General features: G+C 46.4%; 1 protein-coding gene across 2 annotated transcripts in view; it reads left to right on the top strand.

Moving 5' to 3' along the window:
- Positions 1–371: 371 nt before the first annotated feature.
- The window catches only part of LOC126993065 (uncharacterized), a 32,566-nt gene continuing 10,151 nt past the window's right edge, over positions 372–22,786 (top strand). The window contains exons 1-3 of one of the 2 annotated variants that reach the window (XM_050851895.1): positions 372–431; positions 4,197–4,501; positions 16,268–16,422. In XM_050851895.1, the coding sequence (XP_050707852.1) occupies positions 4,309–4,501; positions 16,268–16,422 (348 nt within the window). In that variant the 5' untranslated portion in view covers positions 372–431; positions 4,197–4,308. The other variant, XM_050851894.1, reaches the window with a different exon arrangement.

Below are 22,786 nucleotides of genomic sequence, written 5' to 3' on the forward strand. Positions count from 1 at the left end.
AGAGCAATGGCGTCGACAAATTCTTGTTTGTTGAGGCTGAAGCCCTTTGCTCTGATTGGTAATGACGTTAGCCAGTTAGAGGCGCCTGCCTCCTGTGCTGTGTGTACTACTACTACTACTACTACTACTACTACTACTACTACTACTACTACTACTCTCCCATAGAGGCCCCCTCTCTGTTCTATAGTCTCTTTGTCGCATAGTGTGTGTCCGCCTTTACACGCAGATGGTAGTGTGGGAGTGTAGGAAAGAGAAAATAATTCTGGCATTTCATATACACGCAGGATATTGTCTGTGTGTTCTGATTTTTCTTTTTCTTTCTCAGCAGCTGCCCCGTTACAAAGGCAAGGAATCCCAAGTCACCTGTGACGTCAATATCAAGTTCAAGGCCGTCTTTAACTATCTTGAATCCAGCATCCTCATCATTGCAGGTATTTTACGCTATATCCGAGTATTGATACAGTGCTCCAGCCTACAGCAGCTGCGTACGAGACTTCACAGACAATGGCAGCCCTTAAGTAAGCCGCTAAAGGTGTTGAGGAGGGAAAAAGGTGTTTGTTTACCTCTCGGCCGCCGCCGCGCCAGGGCGGCCAGCCACCGGGGCGGTGTCGCGTTCCGCCGCATCCTCCTATTATTACTGGTGACAGGTGAGTCATAGGCACTGTGGCAGGTGTTGGGGCAGGTGTTGGGGGCTGTGTGAGTGTTGGGGCAGGTGTTGGGGGCTGTGTGAGTGTTGGGGCAGGTGTTGGGGGCTGTGTGAGTGTTGGGGCAGGTGTTGGGGGCTGTGTGAGTGTTGGGGCAGGTGTTGGGGGCTGTGTGAGTGTTGGGGCAGGTGTTGGGGCAGGTGTTGGTGGCTGTGAGTGTGTTGGGGCAGGTGTTGGGGGCTGTGTGAGTGTTGGGGCAGGTGTTGGGGTCTGTGAGAGTGTTGGGGCAGGTGTTGGGGGCTGTGTGAGTGTTGGGGGCTGTGAGAGTGTTGGGGCAGGTGTTGGGGGCTGTGTGAGTGTTGGGGCAGGTGTTGGGGGCTGTGAGAGTGTTGGGGCAGGTGTTGGGTGCTGTGTGAGTGTTGGGGCAGGTGTTGTGGTCTGTGTGAGTGTTGGGGCAGGTGTTGGGGGCTGTGTGAGTGTTGGGGCAGGTGTTGGGGGCTGTGTGAGTGTTGGGGCAGGTGTTGGGGGCTGTATGAGTGTTGGGGCAGGTGTTGGGGGCTGTGTGAGTGTTGGGGCAGGTGTTGGGGGCTGTGTGAGTGTTGGGGCAGGTGTTGGGGGCTGTGTGAGTGTTGGGGCAGGTGTTGGGGGCTGTGAGAGTGTTGGGTGTACAGGTGTGTGGTGAGAGTCAAGGTGGGGCGTGTGTTCTACTAGGGAGTTGTTTCTTTAATGTTTTAGGTGGCCCGGCCAGCAATACAGGTTGTTTCGCATGGTATGTGTTGTGTGTTTGGGGTAAATAATTTATAAGCTATACAATGCCAGCTCCATTTCAAGCATGCTTGGTGGCAAAACATGAGACACACATGTATGGGTTTCCCTCACACACCTGACAAAGTGGACACCTTTTATGCTATCTTTGAAGCCACCTTGCTGCCTTCATTACTGATATCATTTCTGTCCTGGAGGTTGAATCAGATGAATCATCCAAACTTGCATCATCATCGGGGTCATTGTCATTCTCTGCAGATGACGCTGAGTGGCCGTAGAACATCCATCTATCCATATTTTATACTCTGGAATATGTGAAGGGTGAAGGGTAGTCAGCCGCGCTGCACTAAATGTGTTAAACTAATCTAATTTAACAACCTACCTAACGCCCCCCCCCGTGTTTTCATGTTTTGCATTGTTATATCAAAATTTCTTCTAATAACTGAAAGTCATTCTTTACTTCATTGCATTCAGGGACAAAAAAAGCATCCATAATGTATTTTAACACAGCAAGAGGTGGCTGACCCTTTTTCAACAACAGCCAATATTTCCTTTATTGCCGCTCCTTAGTGTTAGTGTAATTTTTCTGCTAATATGGCACTAAAGGCAGCCCTCTCGTAAAATATGATGATGACCGTCGCTTCCTCTTCTGCCATGGTCAGCAATGGTGTATCACATATTTATTGTACACAATTGAACTTAACAAATTTGATAAATCAGAATCTAATATAATCTAACCTGACCCTCCGCTGCCAAAATACGATGAGCTAGGCTGCGGTCATTAACTTTATACATCATTATTTTGGTATTCAATTTTCCAAAAGTCATTAGTTAGTAGTTACTGCACTGCATTGAGAGTAATGATACAACACATAATGTCAGAGTTAACCTCATGTGGGATGGAGGCTGATATGGAAATAAGGGCAGCCATCTCGCATGAGGCTAATTCTTGCATTATATTATGTGTTGTACGGTATTATATTACTCTAGTGCAGTGCAGTAATTAATCCTTTCATGCACCATGGTGCCATTCCCGTCAAAATGGAATCGTCTACATCTGAGCTTTTGACTCGAAACGCGTCAAAAAACTTTTTAAAAAATCGCCAAAAATAAAGTATCGTTCAAAATTGCATCAAATTTTTTTGAATCAAAGATCCAAGCTAGACCTATAAAATAAACTAATGGTCAACTCTCTCGTGCCGTTGGATTTGATGTGATAATTGCCCGTGGCTGAGTTGCCTCTCAGCAGGCAGCCTGTGAGCACGGACTGTTGCCCCTTTAAATTGTCTCTGGAGCCTGGTAAGCCTGGATTACAGTTTGGTGAAATTTATTCTTACTTCCGATGTAAAGTGATCGTGCCGTGATACGATATTTTGTTTTATTTTCGTAGGGACAAGTAACTCTTACTATTAGATAATCTGGCTAAGAAACTATCAAGTAAAGAGAATTTGAGACACACTTGTACAGAGCATGATGATGATTATGATGGTGATGGTGGAAACAGTGAAAAAAAACTCCAGCAGAGAGTGTCAGGGAGAGACTTAGTGTTATTTATTATGATTATTATTGCGTCTGGCGAAGTTGTTCCAGACAGCAAATAAGTGCGGTGCGCTAATAGTTATGTCTGTTATTATTATCAAAACTCCATTCCAGACAAAATTAACTTCTATTTTGACCGCCTTGACCTGCCCGTTGTGTTGTGTTTGCTGCCCTTGAGCTGTTTCTTCTACTGGAGAGAACAGAAGAGATAGAAAAATAAAGTTTTCCTCCATTTTCTCAAGAATTACTGGTCATATGAAAATTCCAATAATAACGCTGGAATCCTCATAAAAATAATCCTCTTTTATTGGCATGTAAGTCATAAAAAGTCGTCTCCGGAAGTTTTGAGCTACGAGATGATGAACGTAAGCATTTCTTATTTTTCTTTAATCAATTTTTTTTTCGAAGTTGGTAAACTTTGCTATTTATTTGCATTTCTTGATATTTTTTCCTTCATAAGGCAGAATAATCTCTTCCAAAATGAACGATGTATAATAATGCCAGGAAAAAAGAATACCCGAGGCTGAAATTGATAACATGAAATTTTTTTTCGCCGCACACTCAGGCCATTCTGCAACGCCCCCTGGGGAGCCCCAGACGGATGTCGCAGTGGAAAGAGAAACTTATTAATCTTTTGGTGCGTGAAAGGGTTAATACCTTACAGAAAACTAAAGAAACTGCAAAATATTGATGTATAACAGTATAAAGTATAAGAGTGTGGCCTAGCACATGGCAGCTTGGGGGGCTAGGTTATATTAGGTTATAGTTCTGATAGATATGCTTTAGTTAGGTTGGGTCAAGTTAGGTTATATTAGGTAGGAGTTTGTTTTGATTAGGTTAGGTAATCGGAGCCCTTTCATGAATCTCGGTAATAATGATGATAATAATGATAATAATAATAATAATAATAATAATAATAATGATAATAATAATAATAATAATAATAATAATAATAATAATAATAATAATAATAATAATCATCATATCATAATAATAATCTAATTAGACCTAACGCCACATAACAGGAGCATTCCTCCACTTGACTCCCGTTCAGCCAATTTCATGGACAATGGTAGGAGAAGAAGTTGAAGAGTACACTTTGTCCGAGCAAAAAGTGTCAAGCTCTGATGTGTTGTTGAAATAAGAGAAGCCAAGTATGTAAATCTAGTAAGGTATCACGGTGGGGCCAAGGAGAGAGGGATGGGGTATTACTCTGGGTGTGTCATTCAGTGCAATGCTTGTCCCCAGGTGTGCAGTGTAGGGGAGCGTGAGCACCTGCCAGGCCGCTCACAGTGATAGAGCCCTCAAGAAGACTAAGAAGCTGTGTTGCCGAGGACCACGTCTGGCTCCAGCAGCTCAGATGAGGAGGCGTCACGGTTCAGGGAGGCGTGTGACCCCACCCTGTGGAGAACGGCCGCGCAGGGAGCCGCCAAGAATGAAATCTGCAGAGCGGAGGCATCTGATGAGAAGCCCCAGCCAAGGCGACCAGAGGCAGGCCTTCATGCTGCTGGAGAAGATGCGCACAACCCTTGCCGGGGCGCAGGGCAAGGCAGGTAAGCAAGCAGTATTCTTAAGCACTCTGACCTCTCCTTTGGCCTCTTTTTACTAGGGATGTGCCGATGTATTGGTATCGGTGGTATCGGCACATTTTATGAGTATTGGTATCGGCACATTATATGAATATTGGTATCGGCTGATTTTCTGCTGATACCGATACCTGAAGTAGTTTTGTACGTCGCATGTCACTCGTTGCAAATATAATTTTGTTCAATAGAAATTTGATTTTCTAAATTACTGAAAAAATATTAGAAAAGTGTAATTATCTAGTATCATGATACTACATAGTTTGGAATTTTCCGTGATTTAATTTTCATCACTTTAAACGATATGATTCATATTACTTTCAATACAAGCACAGTACCCTCTTGAGTTTCGCGCTATCCAAGTTTCGCGATCCTCTAGTTTAGTGTTTAGTCCTAAATTTTTACATCACGAGTTTCACGCATTACCGTGTAACGGGCTTGTCGGGGGGCGTTTAAAGGGTGTTGATTAAGACTTCAGCTTCCTTAAGGCGAATTATATTCGTAGCCTTTATGTACAAGAAGCGACGGAGCGAGAGCGACTGTCGTTGTGTGTCAGTCGGACTCTCGTGAAGGAGTGGCGAGTTACAGGTTGGAAAATAATGGTTACAATTGGTCACGTATGTCAAGGTGACCTCCACGCACCATCGGAGTGCTAAGTATACAAAACTGAGACGGTAAACACTGACGGACGACATTCCTATAAGGTGGCGTGATCTATCTGTCGTGGGGTTTTTCCATTGACAATTGTATGCCTAATTCGTGGTGATACTAAATAATAATAATACATTGATATCCTACTATAACACTGCTCGGTCACCTACCAGTGATCGCGACCTCGCGATATATAAAAATCGAAATAGCAGTCTAGGTACCATGAACATACATAGTGGGAGTTTGTCAAGCAGACTGCCTATGATACAATTATATTAAAACACTGGCTATGTAAGAACAGATGTGGAATTATAATATAAATAGGGAGAGGGAAACCACAACGTGTGTGACATGAAACATAAGAAACCTCTCAAAAGATAAATATAAGGACACATGTATAAGAAACTATCAACTGGCATAGTTACAGACAATGAAACGTTGATCTAGCTCCTAAAAAAAAAATACAGTAGTGAAACACAGTACAATGTTAAGTATAGGAGCAGCCAGGTTTCTGTCCCCTGACTTGTCTGAGAAAAGGAAAAACTACCTTGCCAGTGGCCTCCCTGCATCCAGTCGCCGCGTCTGCACAACCAAATAATCGTGCAGGACAGAGTTTCTCCTAATAAGGTAGCACATGACAACGAGACTGACGAACATCAGAAACATTGGTACAAAAAATCCAGGGTACAGGTAGGGGAGATGCAAATAATCAGGCAGCGTTTCCTCCAGGGTTTCCGCAAACTCTGTTTTGTTCGCGAAAGACAATGAATTAAGGGAATTAGTCACATACGAGATGCTGGAGAAATGAATGTCATCGAGAGACCGTAGAGGAAACACTCGATGGGAAATATTGGCCGTGAAAACCAGACGAATCCGGGACGGTACGTTGTTATGTTAGTTGAGCGGATATAGCATGATTCCGCCATGGCATAGTGACCAGTAGCCCGTTGATAAGTTGTACCCTCCGGGAAGATGACCGATACTTAGCAGGACTTAGGGAAATAAAAATAATGCAGACACTGAAAGTTCTTATGGAAAACAGGCATTGGTGTTAGCTGCTTGTAAGGGCACAGGAAAGAGCGTCAGACGCGTTCACGCGGGTGAGGGCGATCTCGCATACCCTCCCGAACTGGAAGGAAGGCAAAGAGAGACGCAGAGCAATAGAATCGCCCGAAGACCGTCTCCTTGCAATACTGCAAGAGTGAGTAGCTACCCGTTGAATACAGAGCGAAATCCTTCGCGATTAGAACAAGAGACGGGGACGTGTCCAGGGCCAACACACTGTCCTTTGCCGAAAAAGGGAACGGGACAATTTTGTGTGCCTCAAACACGTCCGCCGTCTGAAACGGAACATGAATGATTATGGCATCAGGGGTGAGGCTGGACTCAATCAAGGGGTAAAAATATTGACTCATGTCCGGGGTGAATAAAGGTGTGAGGCTATAATTTTGATACCCGATCTGGACAGTCGTTCTCAAATCGTGTAGAGGGAACAAGGCAGGTGTGACTCTACCGTGCGCTGCATCAACCATGTTGCTAATAACCTGCTGATTTGCCGTTGCGACGGAGCTAATGACGTTTTCCAATACATGCAAGGCCTGATCTAGGAGGAGAAACTGATTCACCTGGTCGATCTGTTTGACAACTATGTTGATAACCTCTACCATCTTATTTGTCTGCTCTAGCAGTTCCTCAATGTTAGTATGCAATTGCGCAAGTTTTCTACAATTGGCGTTGATCACCCTGCGATTTCGAGCAGCAAAGGAAAGTACATGAGCGTAGTGGTCCCGCAAATCGCGAACGTCCTCGGCGGTAGCCGTACCGAAAAGGAACTTTGAGGCGGACCCCACGATGTTGAGCAATCCCCTCTTTACCCGAGAGTGAACTGAGTGAAAACTATAATCCATGTTTACCTCATCAACTTTTCCCCGTAAGAACAGAATCCTATCCTCCAGTAGTTGAAAAAGAGTCAGAGAGTTGGTACTAGAAGGAGCTAGAACTAGAAACCTAGAGAACTGGTCGACGCACACCAATAAGTAGCGCGAGCCATGTTGGCTCTGGGGGAGCTGTAATAAGTCTATATTAACAACATCCCATGGCGCCTCTGGTACTGGGTATTGCAACATAGGTGCTGGCCCTTTGACGGACCCCTTGTGCTTAGCACAAACGACGCAATGTGCGACATGTTTTTCTACATCAACCCGTAATGTGGGCCAGTAGAATTTTCGTCTGGTGACAGATAGCGTCTTGTCTCTTCCTGGGTGACCCGCAATGGGTGTGTTATGGACCAGCTTAAGCGTCACGGGGACGTATATGTCTGGGATGACCAGTTGGTCTATAGGTACCGGTTTGGTTGGCCATGACCTACAAAGGAGGTTGACCTCTGATAGGAAGAATTGTGAAAAAGGAACTGGCAATTCAGGAAGGTTTGATTCGTCTCCCGACTCGAGGGCATAAATTAACCTCTTCCACACAGGGTGGTCACGCTGAGCAGTGTGTAGCTCAGGTGAAGTGAAGTTGTGGATGACCTCTGGGGTGGTAATCGCGCCTATCGGAACATTCCGAGATAAGGCATCTGCGACCACATTTGTTTTCCCGGTGATGTATTTTATCTCCGGATTGTATGCTTGGATCGTTAAGAACCATCTTGCCAGACGACCGTGTAGGTTTTTTCCCTTGAAAAGATCAGTTATGGCCGCGTGGTCCGTAAACACCACAATTTTGTACCCCATCACAATGTCACGAAAATGCTTCAGAGCCCACACAATGGCAAGAGCCTCTAGGTGGGTAACAGAATAGTTCTTTTCCGGAGCTGTAAGTACTCGACTGGCGAACGCTATCACATACTTTTTGCCGGACATATCTGTTTGCATCAGCGCGGCTCCTACTCCACTAGCCGAAGCGTCGGTACAAAGCTGAAAGGGGTCCTTGAAATCCGGAAAGACAAGGACCGGAGCCCGTGTAAGCGCTTTCTTTAAATCCTCAAAACTCGTTTGTTGAGCTGGGAGCCACTGAAATGGTACGTCTTTCTTTAAAAGATGGGTTAGGGGACTCGCGCGAGCTGCGAAGTCCTTAATGAAAGGCCTGTAATAACCTGCGACATCCAAGAAAGACCGTACCTTGTCCGCAGACGTTGGCTGAGGGAACTCGGCAATAGCCTTTATTTTGTCGTCCACTGTGTGGATGCCGAATTCGTCCACGACATGCCCCAAGAACTTGATCCGAGGCTTTAAAAATTCACATTTGGTGATTTTGAGCTTTAATCCGACTTCTTGAAGTCTGTGTAGGACTGCTTTTAGTGTTTCCATGTGAGCATGCACGTCTTTACTTGCTATGATGATGTCGTCTAAATACACATAGACAGAGTTGCCCAGCAAGTCACCAAAAATACTGTACATTGTCCTTTGGAAGGTCAAGGGAGCTCCTTTGAGCCCGAACGGCATCCTCGTCCACTCATAGTGGCCATGAGGCGTGCTGAAAGCCGTTATTTCACGTGACTCGGGGGCCATGGGCAGTTGCCAGTGGCCACTGACCAGATCAAGACTCGTAAAGACTTTATTTCCTCTACCGAGACACATCAGAAGATCTCGAAGAACGGGAAGCGGAAAATGATCATCCACGGTCGCGGTGTTCACACGCCGGAAATCAATCACAGGACGATAAGAGCCGTCTTTCTTCGGAACCAGGAACAAGGGTGAATTCCACGGGGAATTCGATTCTTTGATGACACCTTGTTCTAACATTTCAGAGATAAGTTGTTGCACCACCTCCCTCTGACTGTGGGGGAGCTTGTACGCATTGATATATACAGGATTTGTATTGGGTTTGAACTTAATGTGGTGTTCAGCACACTGCGTAACTCCAAGCGGCTCGCCTGGTAGAGCAAGCGCCCCCCGATAATGTTCCAGAAGCTGGACTAAGGTTGGCTTAATTTCGGAATAGTGTGCAACTTTTAAGAATGCCTCTAAATTAGCTGTGTCTTGTTCGGGAGAAGCCTGACACGCCGAGGTTATGCCTGAGACTTGGGCTGAAGGGTATTCAGCTGGTTCCGGGGCGACATTTCTCCCACACACTAGACACTGGCATAATCGAACACCGTGTTTTAAGGATACAGGGGATCCAGACGTGTTTATTACCAATGCCTCTGCAAAACCTCCCTCCTTGACTGTTGCAAGAGTTACCTCCACCGTCACGCGGTGTACGTGAGGAACTCCGTCGATACACACATCACTGCCCGCCGGAGGGGCGTTAGGCAAACGGATTTTAACAAGTTATGCAGCACGATCCGGAACTATATGAGGACCTTCTACGACTGCCGTTACTGTCCGCCACAAGTCTGCAATGGTTTCGTGTGGTTTGACCGTAAGAGGGGACACTTGGGCGGTGGCAGCCCCTGAGTCTGTGGTGGGTTGGTCATTTTCCACCTCTGAGGGTGAGATTACAGTTGACAGAGGCGATGGATTGACCATCCCCTGTATGCGTCGGCCTTGATACACGATCGCGTTGCTTACAGGGTTTATGGCGATGTGGAGGTCTTTCATGGCGTTCAATCCTAAGATCCCATCCACAGGTAAAGCAAACCTGCTAGAAACATAAAAGAAATCTCGAAAGGGACATACTTTTTCATGTAAGCTGACTGTTAGTGGTACTCGCCCAAGGATCCCCAAAGTGGTGCCCGTCACGCCTATCACATTCAGGTCGTTCTCTTGGAGCGGCCAATTTTCCCCACTCGCTTGTCGTGTCAGTGACCTGTAAGCGGAGTCGGATATGACATTGACTGTGGCACCTGTGTCAACCGCTAAGGTGAGTGAAGTGTTGCCCACCTTGCAAGGGAGGGCAATTATGCTTGTCCGTCCCAAGGCGGCAATGACGGAGTCAAGTTGCTCCCAATTAGTATTTTCCTTAAGGGACACTTGGATGTACGCCTCGGGGCTGTCACGAAGTCATGTCTTTTTATTCTGAGAAGAGGAGTGTGGTTTACTGTCCGCCGAGGACTTGTACTTCTGTTCCTCCTTGGCCTTTTGTATTGCAGAACAACTGTCTGAATCATGAAAACAATTCCCGTGGATATGGCAAAAGGCAGCCTTCCGTTGATGGTTTGGCCTAGGGTTCCTGTGGGATGAATGATGCCCGCCCCTGTAACCTCCTGACCTCCTATCTGAGCCCCGTCTCGAATGTGTTGATTCCTTACGTTTCGCGAAACAAGAATGTTCAGAATGTCCTGATTGCTTGCAAAAACTACAGGTGAGAGAGACCTTACTTTGAGCCTGTAATACTGCGGCTGGTGCGAGGGGATGCTGGTGAGGGTGTCCTTGAACCTTGAGTGGGTTGGAAGTATGCAGACGAACCCGGGGGTGAACGAATTCTGCGGCCTGTAATTGATAAATAATGAGTGCCTGAACATAAGATTACCTTAGTAAATTCACCGGTTGTGGTATCGTGTTCCAGTCCCTCTTCCTTTGAAGGACGAGCCAACTGTTTAAAGGTGTCGCCGAGTTTAGCGAGAGTGTCTTTGTTCATACTATGGTGTAAATCATTTACAAAATAGGAGCATATGTTGATAGCTGTAAATATGAACCAATAAACGGAACGCGTATGAATGAATAGTTTGCGTTGAAACCCTAAAAAGGCAAGAAAGAATGGCTAGCAAGGTGCCTGTTTAGACATAATAGAAGTAAAGTTTATAATGGAATGCCCTAATGATATGGGTATATTGAAAGAATAACTATATAAACAAAGTGGTATGGTAAGTGAGTAGACCATTGAAGCTCACGTTTTCTCTCGAGCGGTGAAAATAAAACGGAGGCAGGGCACACTGATGAAGATTAAATTTGATCAGGGAACTCACACTATACTCAATAGACTCGCTAGCAAACAATAAGAAAGAATCAATATCGTATGCGAATGAACGTTACTCTCACAATTATGACTGAAGAACAGTGTTAGGAACACAGAAATAAAAAAAAATCGTGCCTCTGCACGGATAATAATGAAAATGAGCCGAGTCGGCAAATTTGGACAAGAATGGAATATCCACAAATACCAAGATTAATCAGCAGATGTAGTGGAGAGGGCGACGGCCTGTGATGCCCTGGGTGACGTGCAGTCGTTGTAGGCGCGTCAGGAAACCTCGGCCGCGGCCACAGCGGCGGTGAGAGGTGAGGGATGGGCTGACATCGGAGGACTCGCAATGGAGGTTGAAAAACTGCTGACCCAGCAATTTGAGCGGCCGCGGTGCGCGGCTGGGAGCTGGTACACTGCCGCCAGACGTATGATGGCCGCGTCGTCCTTGTTATAGTAAGAGATGGGCGGCGGTGGCAGACAAGACGACTTGGGTGTGTAACCTCTTGAGAAGACGCCTTGCAAGAAACGGTAGTGGGAACAGCTTGCAGTCACCGGGAGATGTCCGCGGGTACCCTTGCTGACTGTTTGCCGGAAGAGGTTTGGGCCGATGCTCCCGGCAGCGGCGGTGGTGCCGCCAGCTGTGGAGCGAGGGGCATGCGGGGTGTCCCAAGGTCAGCGGGGCGTGCCTCCTCCTTGCTGGAGTGAATACTTCCGCCGTATCGTGGAGTGGCTTGCAGTGTTCGTAGCAGTGCTGGCTTGAAGCGGGGGAGCGGCTTGTAGATTGTGGCCCTCGCGTTCGGCTGCGTAGGCCTGTGGGTGTGCTCGGGGCTTGTAGGCTTGACGCCTGTAGAGTTGCTTGTAGCTGGTGTGCTCGAGGCTTGTAGGCTGGACGCCTGTAGAGTTGCTTGTAGCAGGTGTGCTCGAGGCTTGTAGGCTGGACGCCTGTAGAGTTGCTGGTAGCTGGTGTGCTCGAGGCTTGTAGATGGCGCCTTGTGAGTTGCACGTTGGTGGCAACTTGTGAGATGCTTGTAGCTGGCGCCGTGTGAGTTGCACGTAGGTGGCGACTTGGAAGATGCTTGTAGCTGGCGCCGTGTGAGTTGCACGTAGGTGGCGACTTGTGAGATGCTTGTAGCTGGCGCCTTGTGAGTTGCACGTAGGTGGCGACTTGGGAGATGCTTGTAGCTGGCGCCGTGTGAGTTGCACGTAGGTGGCGACTTGGGAGATGCTTGTAGCTGGCGCCTTGTGAGTTGCACGTAGGTGGCGACTTGGAAGATGCTTGTAGCTGGCGCCGTGTGAGTTGCACGTAGGTGGCGACTTGGAAGATGCTTGTAGCTGGCGCCTTGTGAGTTGCACGTAGGTGGCGACTTGGGAGATGCTTGTAGCTGGCGCCTTGTGAGTTGCACGTAGGTGGCGACTTGGAAGATGCTTGTAGCTGGCGCCTTGTGAGTTGCACGTAGGTGGCGACTTGGGAGATGCTTGTAGCTGGCGCCTTGTGAGTTGCACGTAGGTGGCGACTTGGAAGATGCTTGTAGCTGGCGCCGTGTGAGTTGCACGTAGGTGGCGACTTGGAAGATGCTTGTAGCTGGCGCCTTGTGAGTTGCACGTAGGTGGCGACTTGGGAGATGCTTGTAGCTGGCGCCTTGTGAGTTGCACGTAGGTGGCGACTTGGAAGATGCTTGTAGCTGGCGCCTTGTGCGTTGCCGCGGACGGCAGGTGCGGTGCCGCGGACGGCAGGTGCGTTGACTCCTTCTTCCCTTGTACGCCTGTCCCCGGAGTTTGGCGGTGAGTTCTCGTGGCTTGGAGGAGAACGAGGTAGCGAAGGCACAGGCGCGGGGTGACCGCTGCCAACCAAATGTAACGGGCTTGTCGGGGGGCGTTTAAAGGGTGTTGATTAAGACTTCAGCTTCCTTAAGGCGAATTATATTCGTAGCCTTTATGTACAAGAAGCGACGGAGCGAGAGCGACTGTCGTTGTGTATCAGTCGGACTCTCGTGAAGGAGTGGCGAGTTACAGGTTGGAAAATAATGGTTACAATTGGTCACGTATGTCAAGGTGACCTCCACGCACCATCGGAGTGCTAAGTATACAAAACTGAGACGGTAAACACTGACGGACGACATTCCTATAAGGTGGCGTGATCTATCTGTCGTGGGGTTTTTCCATTGACAATTGTATGCCTAATTCGTGGTGATACTAAATAATAATAATACATTGATATCCTACTATAGCAACCGCCACGAGTTTCGCGTTGCTCTGAAATATACGGGTCACGTCTACCTACCGCCGGCGTCATGTGTGCTGCCTTAAAAGGCGGTGTCCAGCCATTGGTGCTATGGGCAACCGCGGTTGCCTGTATGCCCAACCGGGAGCAAGTTGTTGGTTGTCCTTATGAATGGAAAACGGTTGTGAATATGATCGTGGGTACCTCACGGCTGCATGTAAACAAACAGACGACGGCAGTGGCTGAGGAGCAGTGGAAGATGGCCCACCAAGAGACTCGTAAATTGGACTGGCAGAGCTGCTTTGCTCACTACTTGATTAACAAGATAAGAGAACACCCCGTGCTGGGGAACCACAGTCCAGAAAACTTTTTCTCCAGTCAGTGAAAATTGTAGATCTCCCGGCGTTGTTTCCTCTTCTTCTTCTTCTTCTTTTGACCTGTAATGCATGGCAGCGATGGTGAAAAGTAATAGTGAAAAGTAGCAAAAGGGCATAGATCAGCAAAATCAGTGAGAGAAAAGGATAGAAAACACCTAAGCTCAGGGTGAAGTGTATAAGTGCGCACTCTTAGGTAACTTAGGGCTGCTTCCACATTCACTTGTTTGTTTTGATCGTTACCAATGGCGGCGATCGCCGCTCACCGTTGCCAGACTGTTGTACTCAAGCATAGTATTTATCGGTTTCTGACGCCTAACTATTGCCAGGAAACATCAAGTTCTAACTCTTAATGATAACTATAAATGAGTTTCGTTATTGGAGCCCAGAAGACAGTTTAGGGGTAAGATGTCGGGAAATATAATCGGCTGAGTACGACAATCTGGTAATGTTGTGACGTCGCTTAGTATTTCACGTGAAACTGGCCGACGGGGTAGTGGCGGCTGCACACGCAGCGAGAGATGTTGAAAGTGTTTGGTTAGTGCGGGGCTGGGCTAACCCTGGAGCCACCACTACCCATTGACCAGTTTCACGTGGAAATACCATAGCGGCGATCGCCACCATTGTTAACGACCAAAGCAAACAAAATGACTGTCAAAGCGGCCCCAAGTGCATGTTGTGGAGAAGGAGGACCTAGGAAGTGATACAAAGCATTACAGGTCAAAAGAAGAAGAAGAACGTCCACTACACTGGCCGGTGTTGCGAGAAATATCTCCCCGATGAAATTAGTCATTCTGCTGTCCACCACACATGCGCGCTGTGGGAATACACAGCATTAAAAGTATTAATTTGCCTGGTTTTGTTCTAGTCTGTCTGCTTGTGATCTTTGTGAGCGGTGAGGGAAATATGGAAACAGTAAGCAAGTTGAGCCTCTCTGGGAGCTATTTTGCGGCAGCGGCAGCAGTTTACATTCAATAGGCATTGAAAAGTCAATCATGATATGAGTGATTTAATGATTTTTAACATAAAGAGTTACCAGATTATTTCATAACACAGAAAACTACCAGAAAAATATAGGTTTGTCCAACTGTCCCACGGGTGACCGCGAGCGACCACCCTTACTTTAGCAGACGACACCACGTGGATCACAAGCGTGTATTCAGAATTTCAGAACTGCCAGCCAATTGTGAGACAGCCGCCTTCAACTGCGGCTTAAAACAACCTGTTCTCACTTCCAATTTTCTGCCTATTACCAAGGTACGTATTTTGAGATAACAAGGGAGTAAAGTCGAAAAAATTGTGATAACAAGGGAGTAAAGTAAAAAAAAAAAAAAAAAAAAAGGCATTAGTTTCCACAGGTCGTAACCAATGAGCGCTCTTACATGGATTTCAATACCTCGAGTTTCGCGATCCTTGAATTTAGCGCCATACCTTCGGAATGAAGCAAGCGCGAAACTCAAGAGGGTACTGTGTATAATACTTAGTATACAGTGTAGCCTTTGGCACCGCGGACGCGTACAATACAGGTTTAGTAGCTTCGGCGCCTCAATTGGCTGTCTCAGTCGGTCAGACGGTCGCTCCGCAGCGGAGCACGCTGCCAGGGTCTGGGGATCTCTTCACAGTCTTCTGCCTAAATGTGTGGCAATTAGTAAAGCTAACCTAGTTGAGTCAAGTAGACCTCATGAGGCGCCTCCTCTCTCGCTCCTTGTCGAAACTCATGGGGGTGTGTGTTAACACTTCCCTTCTATGGTGGAGCAACGAGTAGTGGGTCTTTTTTTCTTAACATTTGATGTTGCCCTTTAGCGGCTGGAGTTGTATAAAAATTTAATCAGTGCACAGGTATCGGTATCGGTCAAATATTGGGGTATCGGTATCGGTCAAATATTGGGGTATCGGTATCGGTCAAATATTGGGGTATCGGTATCGGTCAAAATTTTGGTGTCGGTACATCCCTATAGTCCAACCAAATTGTCGGGTCCGTTTGGGCGGAGGCTCCCGCGGGTCCATTTCTCCCCTCCGCTCTGCCACACAGTCCCAACACCCGTCCCTTCCTCTCCTATGTTACCTTTACCTTACATGTGAGAGGAAGAGACAGGTGTTGGCACTGTGTGGCAGAGCAGAGGGAGGAAAGGACCCGCGGGAGCCTGCGCCCAAATGGACTCCACAATTTGGTTGGACTATAGTCTGTACTTCTCTCTTTTATAGGAACAGCGATTAGTGGGCTTTTTATACACTTTCTTTTTGTTGTTGTTGTCCTTGATCTCCTTCCTTTATTGTTAAAACAATAAAACAAACAAAAAAAATTACATTGTCAACTCTCTCTCTCTCTCTCTCTCTCTCTCTCTCTCTCTCTCTCTCTCTCTCTCTCTCTCTCTCTCTCTCTCTCTCTCTCTCTCTCTCTCTCTCTCTCTCTCTCTCTCTCTTCCCCACTTTCTTTCCCTTCTATTTTTCTCTCTCTCCTTACTTCCTTCTCTCCCTCCCACTTTCCTCTCTCCCTCCCATCTTTTCCCTCCCTCTCTCCTTACTTCTCTCCCTCCCTTTCCTCCTGCCTGTACCCTTCACACAGCCAACAGTCAGGCCCGGTCCACTCCCCCAGCAGTCTCTTTGTGAGCAACTCCCCCTCACACACTGCCCTCCTCTCCTCAGGGTGTGTGGGGCTGAGGCACAAGGATGGCCATGGCCCCAGCATACAGGGCAGGCCATCGTCAGGCAGGGCAGAGGCCAGCACAGCGAGGGTGGCCACGGCTGCCCCATCCACACTCTCCCTTCCTGGCCAAGCAGCTCACCTCAAGACTGGACGGGTGAGTGCTGTGTAGTAGTAGTAGTAGTAGTAGTAGTAGTAGTAGTAGTAGTAATAGTAAATTGATTTATTTTGGCCACTCCTCAACTTTTTTATAGGAGCAGTGATTGGTTGGCTTTTTTTCATTATTGTTTTCTTTCTTTTGCCCCTAAGCTGTTTCCTTTATTGTAAATAAAAAAGTAGTAGTAGTAGATGGGATGGCTGAGAGAGAGGGAGAGGAAGGGAAGTAGATTTGGACAAGCTATGGGATGGAAGTGATAACATTGCTGGAGTGATGTCGCTCTACAATAAGATTTAGAATATGTCATGATGCCTTACCTTCAATACAACCCTCTGTACCTCACCACTAGAGTTCAGTCCAGCACAAGACGCCCGTGTTCCATCACTAAGGCTGTGTGTGTGTGTGTGTGTGTGTGTGTGTGTGTGTGTGTGTGTGTGTGTGTGTGTGTGTGTGTGTGTGTGTGTAGTAGAGGCATGCTAACTTCTGAGGACTTCCTAGACCACAACGAAATCATAACTTTAGTGGTGAGGTGCACAGAGTTTTGGTGGCTTGGCTTGTTGTTCTGGAGGCAGTGGATTGTGACATGCTGTAGAGTTGTTATTTAAAACCCAACCCCTTCCTCTGTCATCCCCTTTCCTGCTCCTGCTGCCCCCCACACTCCCTACCCAACCTCCACTCTTCGATACTACTTTCTACTACTATAGTCAATCCAGGAGGAGCTGGCAGATGGGGGGTGAGAGGTGCGGGTCAGCCCCGCCCCGCACCATGCCACACACTCTCAACACTTCTCGCTTCCTCTCATATGCCAGCTATTTACTACCTTTAAATGAATTTAATTAAATAACTGGATAATCCAGTAAAGTCATATAGCGTTGAGATTGTTTCGTTTTTAAGATAATAACAAATATTTTGTATAAATACCACGACACTTGACAGGGTTGTATTCCAGCGTTGTCATTCTACACATCCAGAGCCCAGGTCACTTCTCTCAAGGTCATGGAAGGGTCAGCTGGTGGGCCCATGGGTGGCCCGCTCCCGCCTCTGCCTCTCCCCTCCCTCCCTCTCCCTGCCTCTCCACGTCCTTGGCTGCACAGCCGCGAGAAAGAACTCATTTACAATGTAAACAAGTACTTTTTAGACGAAAAAAACAACAGAGGATTTATCATACCACTCACAAGAGTAACTGCAAGAACAGCAAGAGCCACTAATGTTAGTGAAAGAACTATTGAAAGAGTCTGCGCCAAACTGGATCATGAGTACGTGACGAACAGCTCACCAAGACAGCCTGTATTCTCGTCCCCGAAGAAGAGAGAGAGAGAGAGAGAGAGAGAGAGAGAGAGAGAGAGAGAGAGAGAGAGAGAGAGAGAGAGAGAGAGAGAGAGAGAGAGAGAGAGAGAGAGAGAGAGAGAGAGCTCTTGCTCTTACTGTACAGGTGACCCGTTGGAGAGTCAGGCCTTCATATCGGCACACCCTGTAAAAATAAAACAACACAAGCAGTATCCATTACAAATCTTCCAATTCCCTATTTCTTGCACACCACATCATTTCCAGAAAACCCTTCATGGCTTCTATAATTCTATCATTTGCTTCATCACTCAGTCCCAGCAGCAGCAGCATCCATTCCCTCTCCGTTCTTGCAATCCTCCCATTCACATCCCTGCCCATCTCACTCAGTGCCACCCTCATCATCTCCGTCCTTTCTCTCCGGTACCTCCCACACACCAGTATCACATGCACGACAGTTTCATCCACACCCCTGTCACACATCTGACACACTTTGCTGCGGGACTCAGACCACCTGTAGTTTCTTGCATTCACATTCATACACTGCGCTCGAGCTTGGAAGAGAAGATCACCACCCAGGCTTCCATCATACCAGCTGACACACTGCGGGGCTTCCTTTTCCCTGTACCACTCCAAAGTAGTCTTTCGCTCCATCACATGCTTCCACCTCCTCAGACCGTCACTTTTCACTGCACTGTCTATCTCTTTCTTCCACTTTCTCACATTCCATTCTAGACCCTCACTATTTCTGTCAGTCACCTTCCATTCAAAGAAACGCCTCCCTTCCTCTCTGCTCACCCACCTGACTCGCATACCACTGTCACCAACCATTCTCATGCAGTTTTTAATCCATTTGCTCTCATGCACACTCCACAAGTAGACCTTCCGTGCCAATCTCGCGTCATCCATTCGTTCCAGTCTGACTTTGTATCTAAGGGTAGCCTTCCTAAATCTTTCCCTAAAGGTACTCCACCCCATATCACCCCTCAATGCTTCCACCGCTGCATACCTTGGTGCATTCAAAGCTAACCTACCGATCCTATTTTGCCCTACTTCCAATTTATCCATTTCCAACTCACTCCATGTAATCACCTCCATCCCATACATCACACTCGGCACTGCTACACTCTTCCACACCTCTCTCAGCACATCATACTTACATGCTCTCATTCTTGCTGCACTTCCCAGACAGCCCACCCATTGATTAACTAGGCTAATCTTCTCATTCTTTGTCCTTTCACATCCTCTCGGACTCATCCATACACCCAGGTACTTGTATGCATCTGTTTGCCCTAGCTCTGTGTCTCCTAGCCTCCAGGTCCTATTTCTCTCATCTTCTGCCCCATTCACAACCATTATCTGACTTTTCTCACTACTATATTTCACTCCAAAATCTCTCCCATACTCATTCACCACATCTAATAGTTCCTGCAGTTCCTCCGCTGACTCACTCATGACTACCACATCATCTGCATATAGAAGCACACTTACCCTGTCTTCTCCCACTTTTACTCCTGCATTCTTTCTCCTCATCCTGGCTGCCAACTCCTCAGTGTACAGACTGAAGAGAGTTGGAGACAGGATGCAGCCCTGCCTAACACCTCTTTCACTCCTCACCCACTCTGTCTCTAATGCTCCTAACCTATACCTGGCTCTTGTATCCACATACATGCTCCTAATGATTCGCACTATCTTATCACTCAAACCTACTTTCTCCAGTACCTTGCACATCACCTCCCTGTTCACTCTATCATACGCTTTCTCAATATCAAGAAACCCAAGATACAACGGACTTCCATTCTTCCTTTTCCTCTCTATCATCTCATTTACCACATACATATTGTCCTCTGCTCTCCTGTCTGTGCGAAAACCATTCTGCTCCTCACCCAGCACTCTCTCTCTTTCAATCCACTTACACAGCCTTTCATTCAACACAGCACAGAAAATCTTTCCCACCGTATTCGCCAGGGCTATCGGCCTATAATTCTTCAGGTCTTTCTTACTCTTATGTCCTCCCTTGTGTATCAGAGTCACTCTGCATTCGTTCCATTCCCGAGGCACTCTCTCATTCTCCCATACACAGTTGAATAGCTCAGTCATCCTGTCTATCACCACCTCACCTCCATTCTTATACAATTCATACGGGATCTCATCCAGCCCTGCTGCCTTGCAATTCTTCTGCTTCTTCAAACATACCTCGACTTCCTCTCTGCAAATTCTCTCATTCAGCTCGTCCGCATCCTTCCTCTCAAGCGTTACACATCCCTCTCTCACCTCAAAAACTTCACCCAACCCTCCAATCTCTTCCCAGAAACCTTTTATACACTCTTTCATTCAATCTGTGTTCCTGATATCCTCACCATTTACTTTTAGGCACTCCACGGTTTCACTATCAGTCACACTCTCACCCCTCAAGAATTTATACCATTCACGCCCACCTTCTAGGCCTTTTTCTTTCTTTCAGAGAGAGAGAGAGAGAGAGAGAGATTTACATAGATTTACATAGAAAATCAGACCACACAGACCCCATGGTCCAGACTTGGTGGTCTGTCCTTAAACCTAAGTGATTTTACATTAATCAGAAGACTCCAAAACGTTGCATTTCTACTCTAGTTGATATTAAGTTGAAGGAAGTGACGGTCGAGCTTATTTTTGAAGGAGTCAATCGTGTTACACTGGACCACTGACGGTGGAAGCTTATTCCATTCTCGCACTACAACGTTGGTGAAGAAAAATTTGGTGCAGTCTGAATTTACTTGTCTACATCTGAGTTTTACGCCATTGTTCCTCGTGCGCAAAGTGTCATCGATCATAAACAATGTTGATCTGTCTACATTCGTGAAACCATTAAGTATTTTAAAACATTCGATCAGTTTTCCTCGGAGGCGACGTTTCTCAAGAGAGAACATGTTAAGGGTAGAAAGCCTTTCTTCGTAGGATTTGTTGCGCAAGGAAGGGATCATTTTCGTTGCCCGACGCTGAACACCTTCTAATTTAGCAATATGCTTTGCATGGTGGGGAGACCAAAACTGTACCGCATATTCCAAGTGGGGTCTGACTAAACTGTTGTAGAGCGGGAGTATTACATCTTTATTCTTGAATACAAAGTTTATTTTAATGAAGCCCAACATTCTGTTCGCTTTATTTGCTGCATCGATGCATTGCTGTGAGAATTTGAGGTTTGACGCAATTTTGACCCCCAAGTCTTTGACGCATTGAACGCTTTTGAGTTTAACGCCGCGCATTTCGTATTCGAACTTCTTATTCCTCGTTCCAACTTGAAGGACCTGGCACTTGTCTACGTTAAAGGGCATCTCCCATATATCCGACCACGTTTAAATTGTGTGCAAATCCTCTTGGAGGCTTTGCCTGTCTTCGTCAGTGAGAACCGAGTTGCCAATCTTTGTGTCGTCTGCAAATTTACTAATGCGGTTATTGAGTCCAACATCCACGTCGTTGATGTAAATAATGAAGAGCACTGGGCCAAGGACCGAGCCCTGAGGGACGCCACTAGTGACAGGCGCCCACTCTGAGTTAAATCCGTCAATCACTACTCTTTGTTGTCTGTTGCTCAACCAATTCGCGATCCATTGGTTTACTTGACCGTCAATACCTATTTGCTTTAATTTGTAAAGTAATTTATGATGCGGGACTTTATCAAACGCTTTCTGGAAATCAAGATAGACTACGTCCAGTGATTTGGTTACGTCATAAACAGTGAAGAGGTCGTTATAAAAGGTTAATAGGTTTGATAGGCAGGATCTTTTGTTTCGGAAGCCATGTTGTGAGTCCCCAATCAATGAGTGGCTTTCAAGGTAATTCACAATTTTGTCTCTAATTATGCCCTCAAGTAGCTTACCTACAACCGAAGTTAGACTAATGGGCCTGTAATTACCTGGTACTTTTTTGTCTCCTTTCTTGAAAATCGGTGTCACGTTAGCCTTTTTCCAATCTGAAGGGACGATGCCTTGTCGCAAGGACATATTGAATACGGTTGTGAGGGAGGAGAGTATTTCGCTCTTTGTTTCTTTCAGCAGAGTTGGATATACTTTGTCAGGTCCAGGACTTTTATTTGTTTTCAGTGAATGGAGAGCTTTAAGGACTTCATCGGTTGTTATTTCAAAATTAGGCAATGCATGCTCGAGATTTACAATAGTACTGGTGTTGGTGGTAGCGAGAGGAAGACTGTTAGTATTAAACACCGAGGAAAAGTAATTGTTTAAGAGGTTTGCAATGTGTTGGCTGTCAGTCACTAGTGCACCGTCGCTGTTTGTTAAAGGTCCAATACCACTTTTGATCGCCTTTCTGTTGTTTATGTAACTGAAGAAAGATTTCGGATTATTTTTACAGTTGGCTGCAATATTTTCTTCGTATCTACGCTTTGCCTGACCTACTAGTCTTTTTACTCGTCGCCTGGCATCATTATAATGTCTAATGTTTTCGGGCGTGCTTTGTTCTTTCTTTAACCTGTAAAACAATTTTCTCTCATTGACTGATTGTTTAATTTCGCTATTAAACCACGGTGGGCTTTTATTAGTGTTAATTCGCTTATCGCACAAGGGGACGAATGTGTTCTGCTGAGTGAGTAAGTGATTTTTAAGGCTTAGCCAGGCTTCCTCTACGTTGCCATCATCTGATAGTTGTATTTCTGTTAGTTTTTGTCGGATTTCTACGAAGTTAGCTCTTTTGAAATTGGGCACCTTTACTTTATTTTCAGTCACTGATGATTGAGCTTTAATGTCGACGCGCACTAATTTATGATCGCAAGAACCGAGGTGTTCTCCTACCGTGACACTACTGATTAGGTTATCTTGGGTCGTTATAACAAGATCGAGTATATTATTTTGTCGAGTTGGCTCAGAAACCATTTGGCTTAGATAATTTTCTTCTAGAAATTCGATCATTCTATGTGACTCGCCTTCTGTACCTGACAGTGTCGCCCAGTCGATATGGGGAGGTTAAAGTCTCCTAATATCAGTGAGTCGCTGTTATTAAGTGACTGCCTTAAGACGCTGTACATTTCAAGGTCGTCATCGAGTGATTGCCCGGGAGGTCTGTAGGTGACAGATATATTTAAGTT

This window comes from Eriocheir sinensis, unplaced genomic scaffold, assembly GCF_024679095.1.
Source record: "Eriocheir sinensis breed Jianghai 21 unplaced genomic scaffold, ASM2467909v1 Scaffold550, whole genome shotgun sequence".
NCBI classification, from domain to species: domain Eukaryota; kingdom Metazoa; phylum Arthropoda; class Malacostraca; order Decapoda; family Varunidae; genus Eriocheir; species Eriocheir sinensis.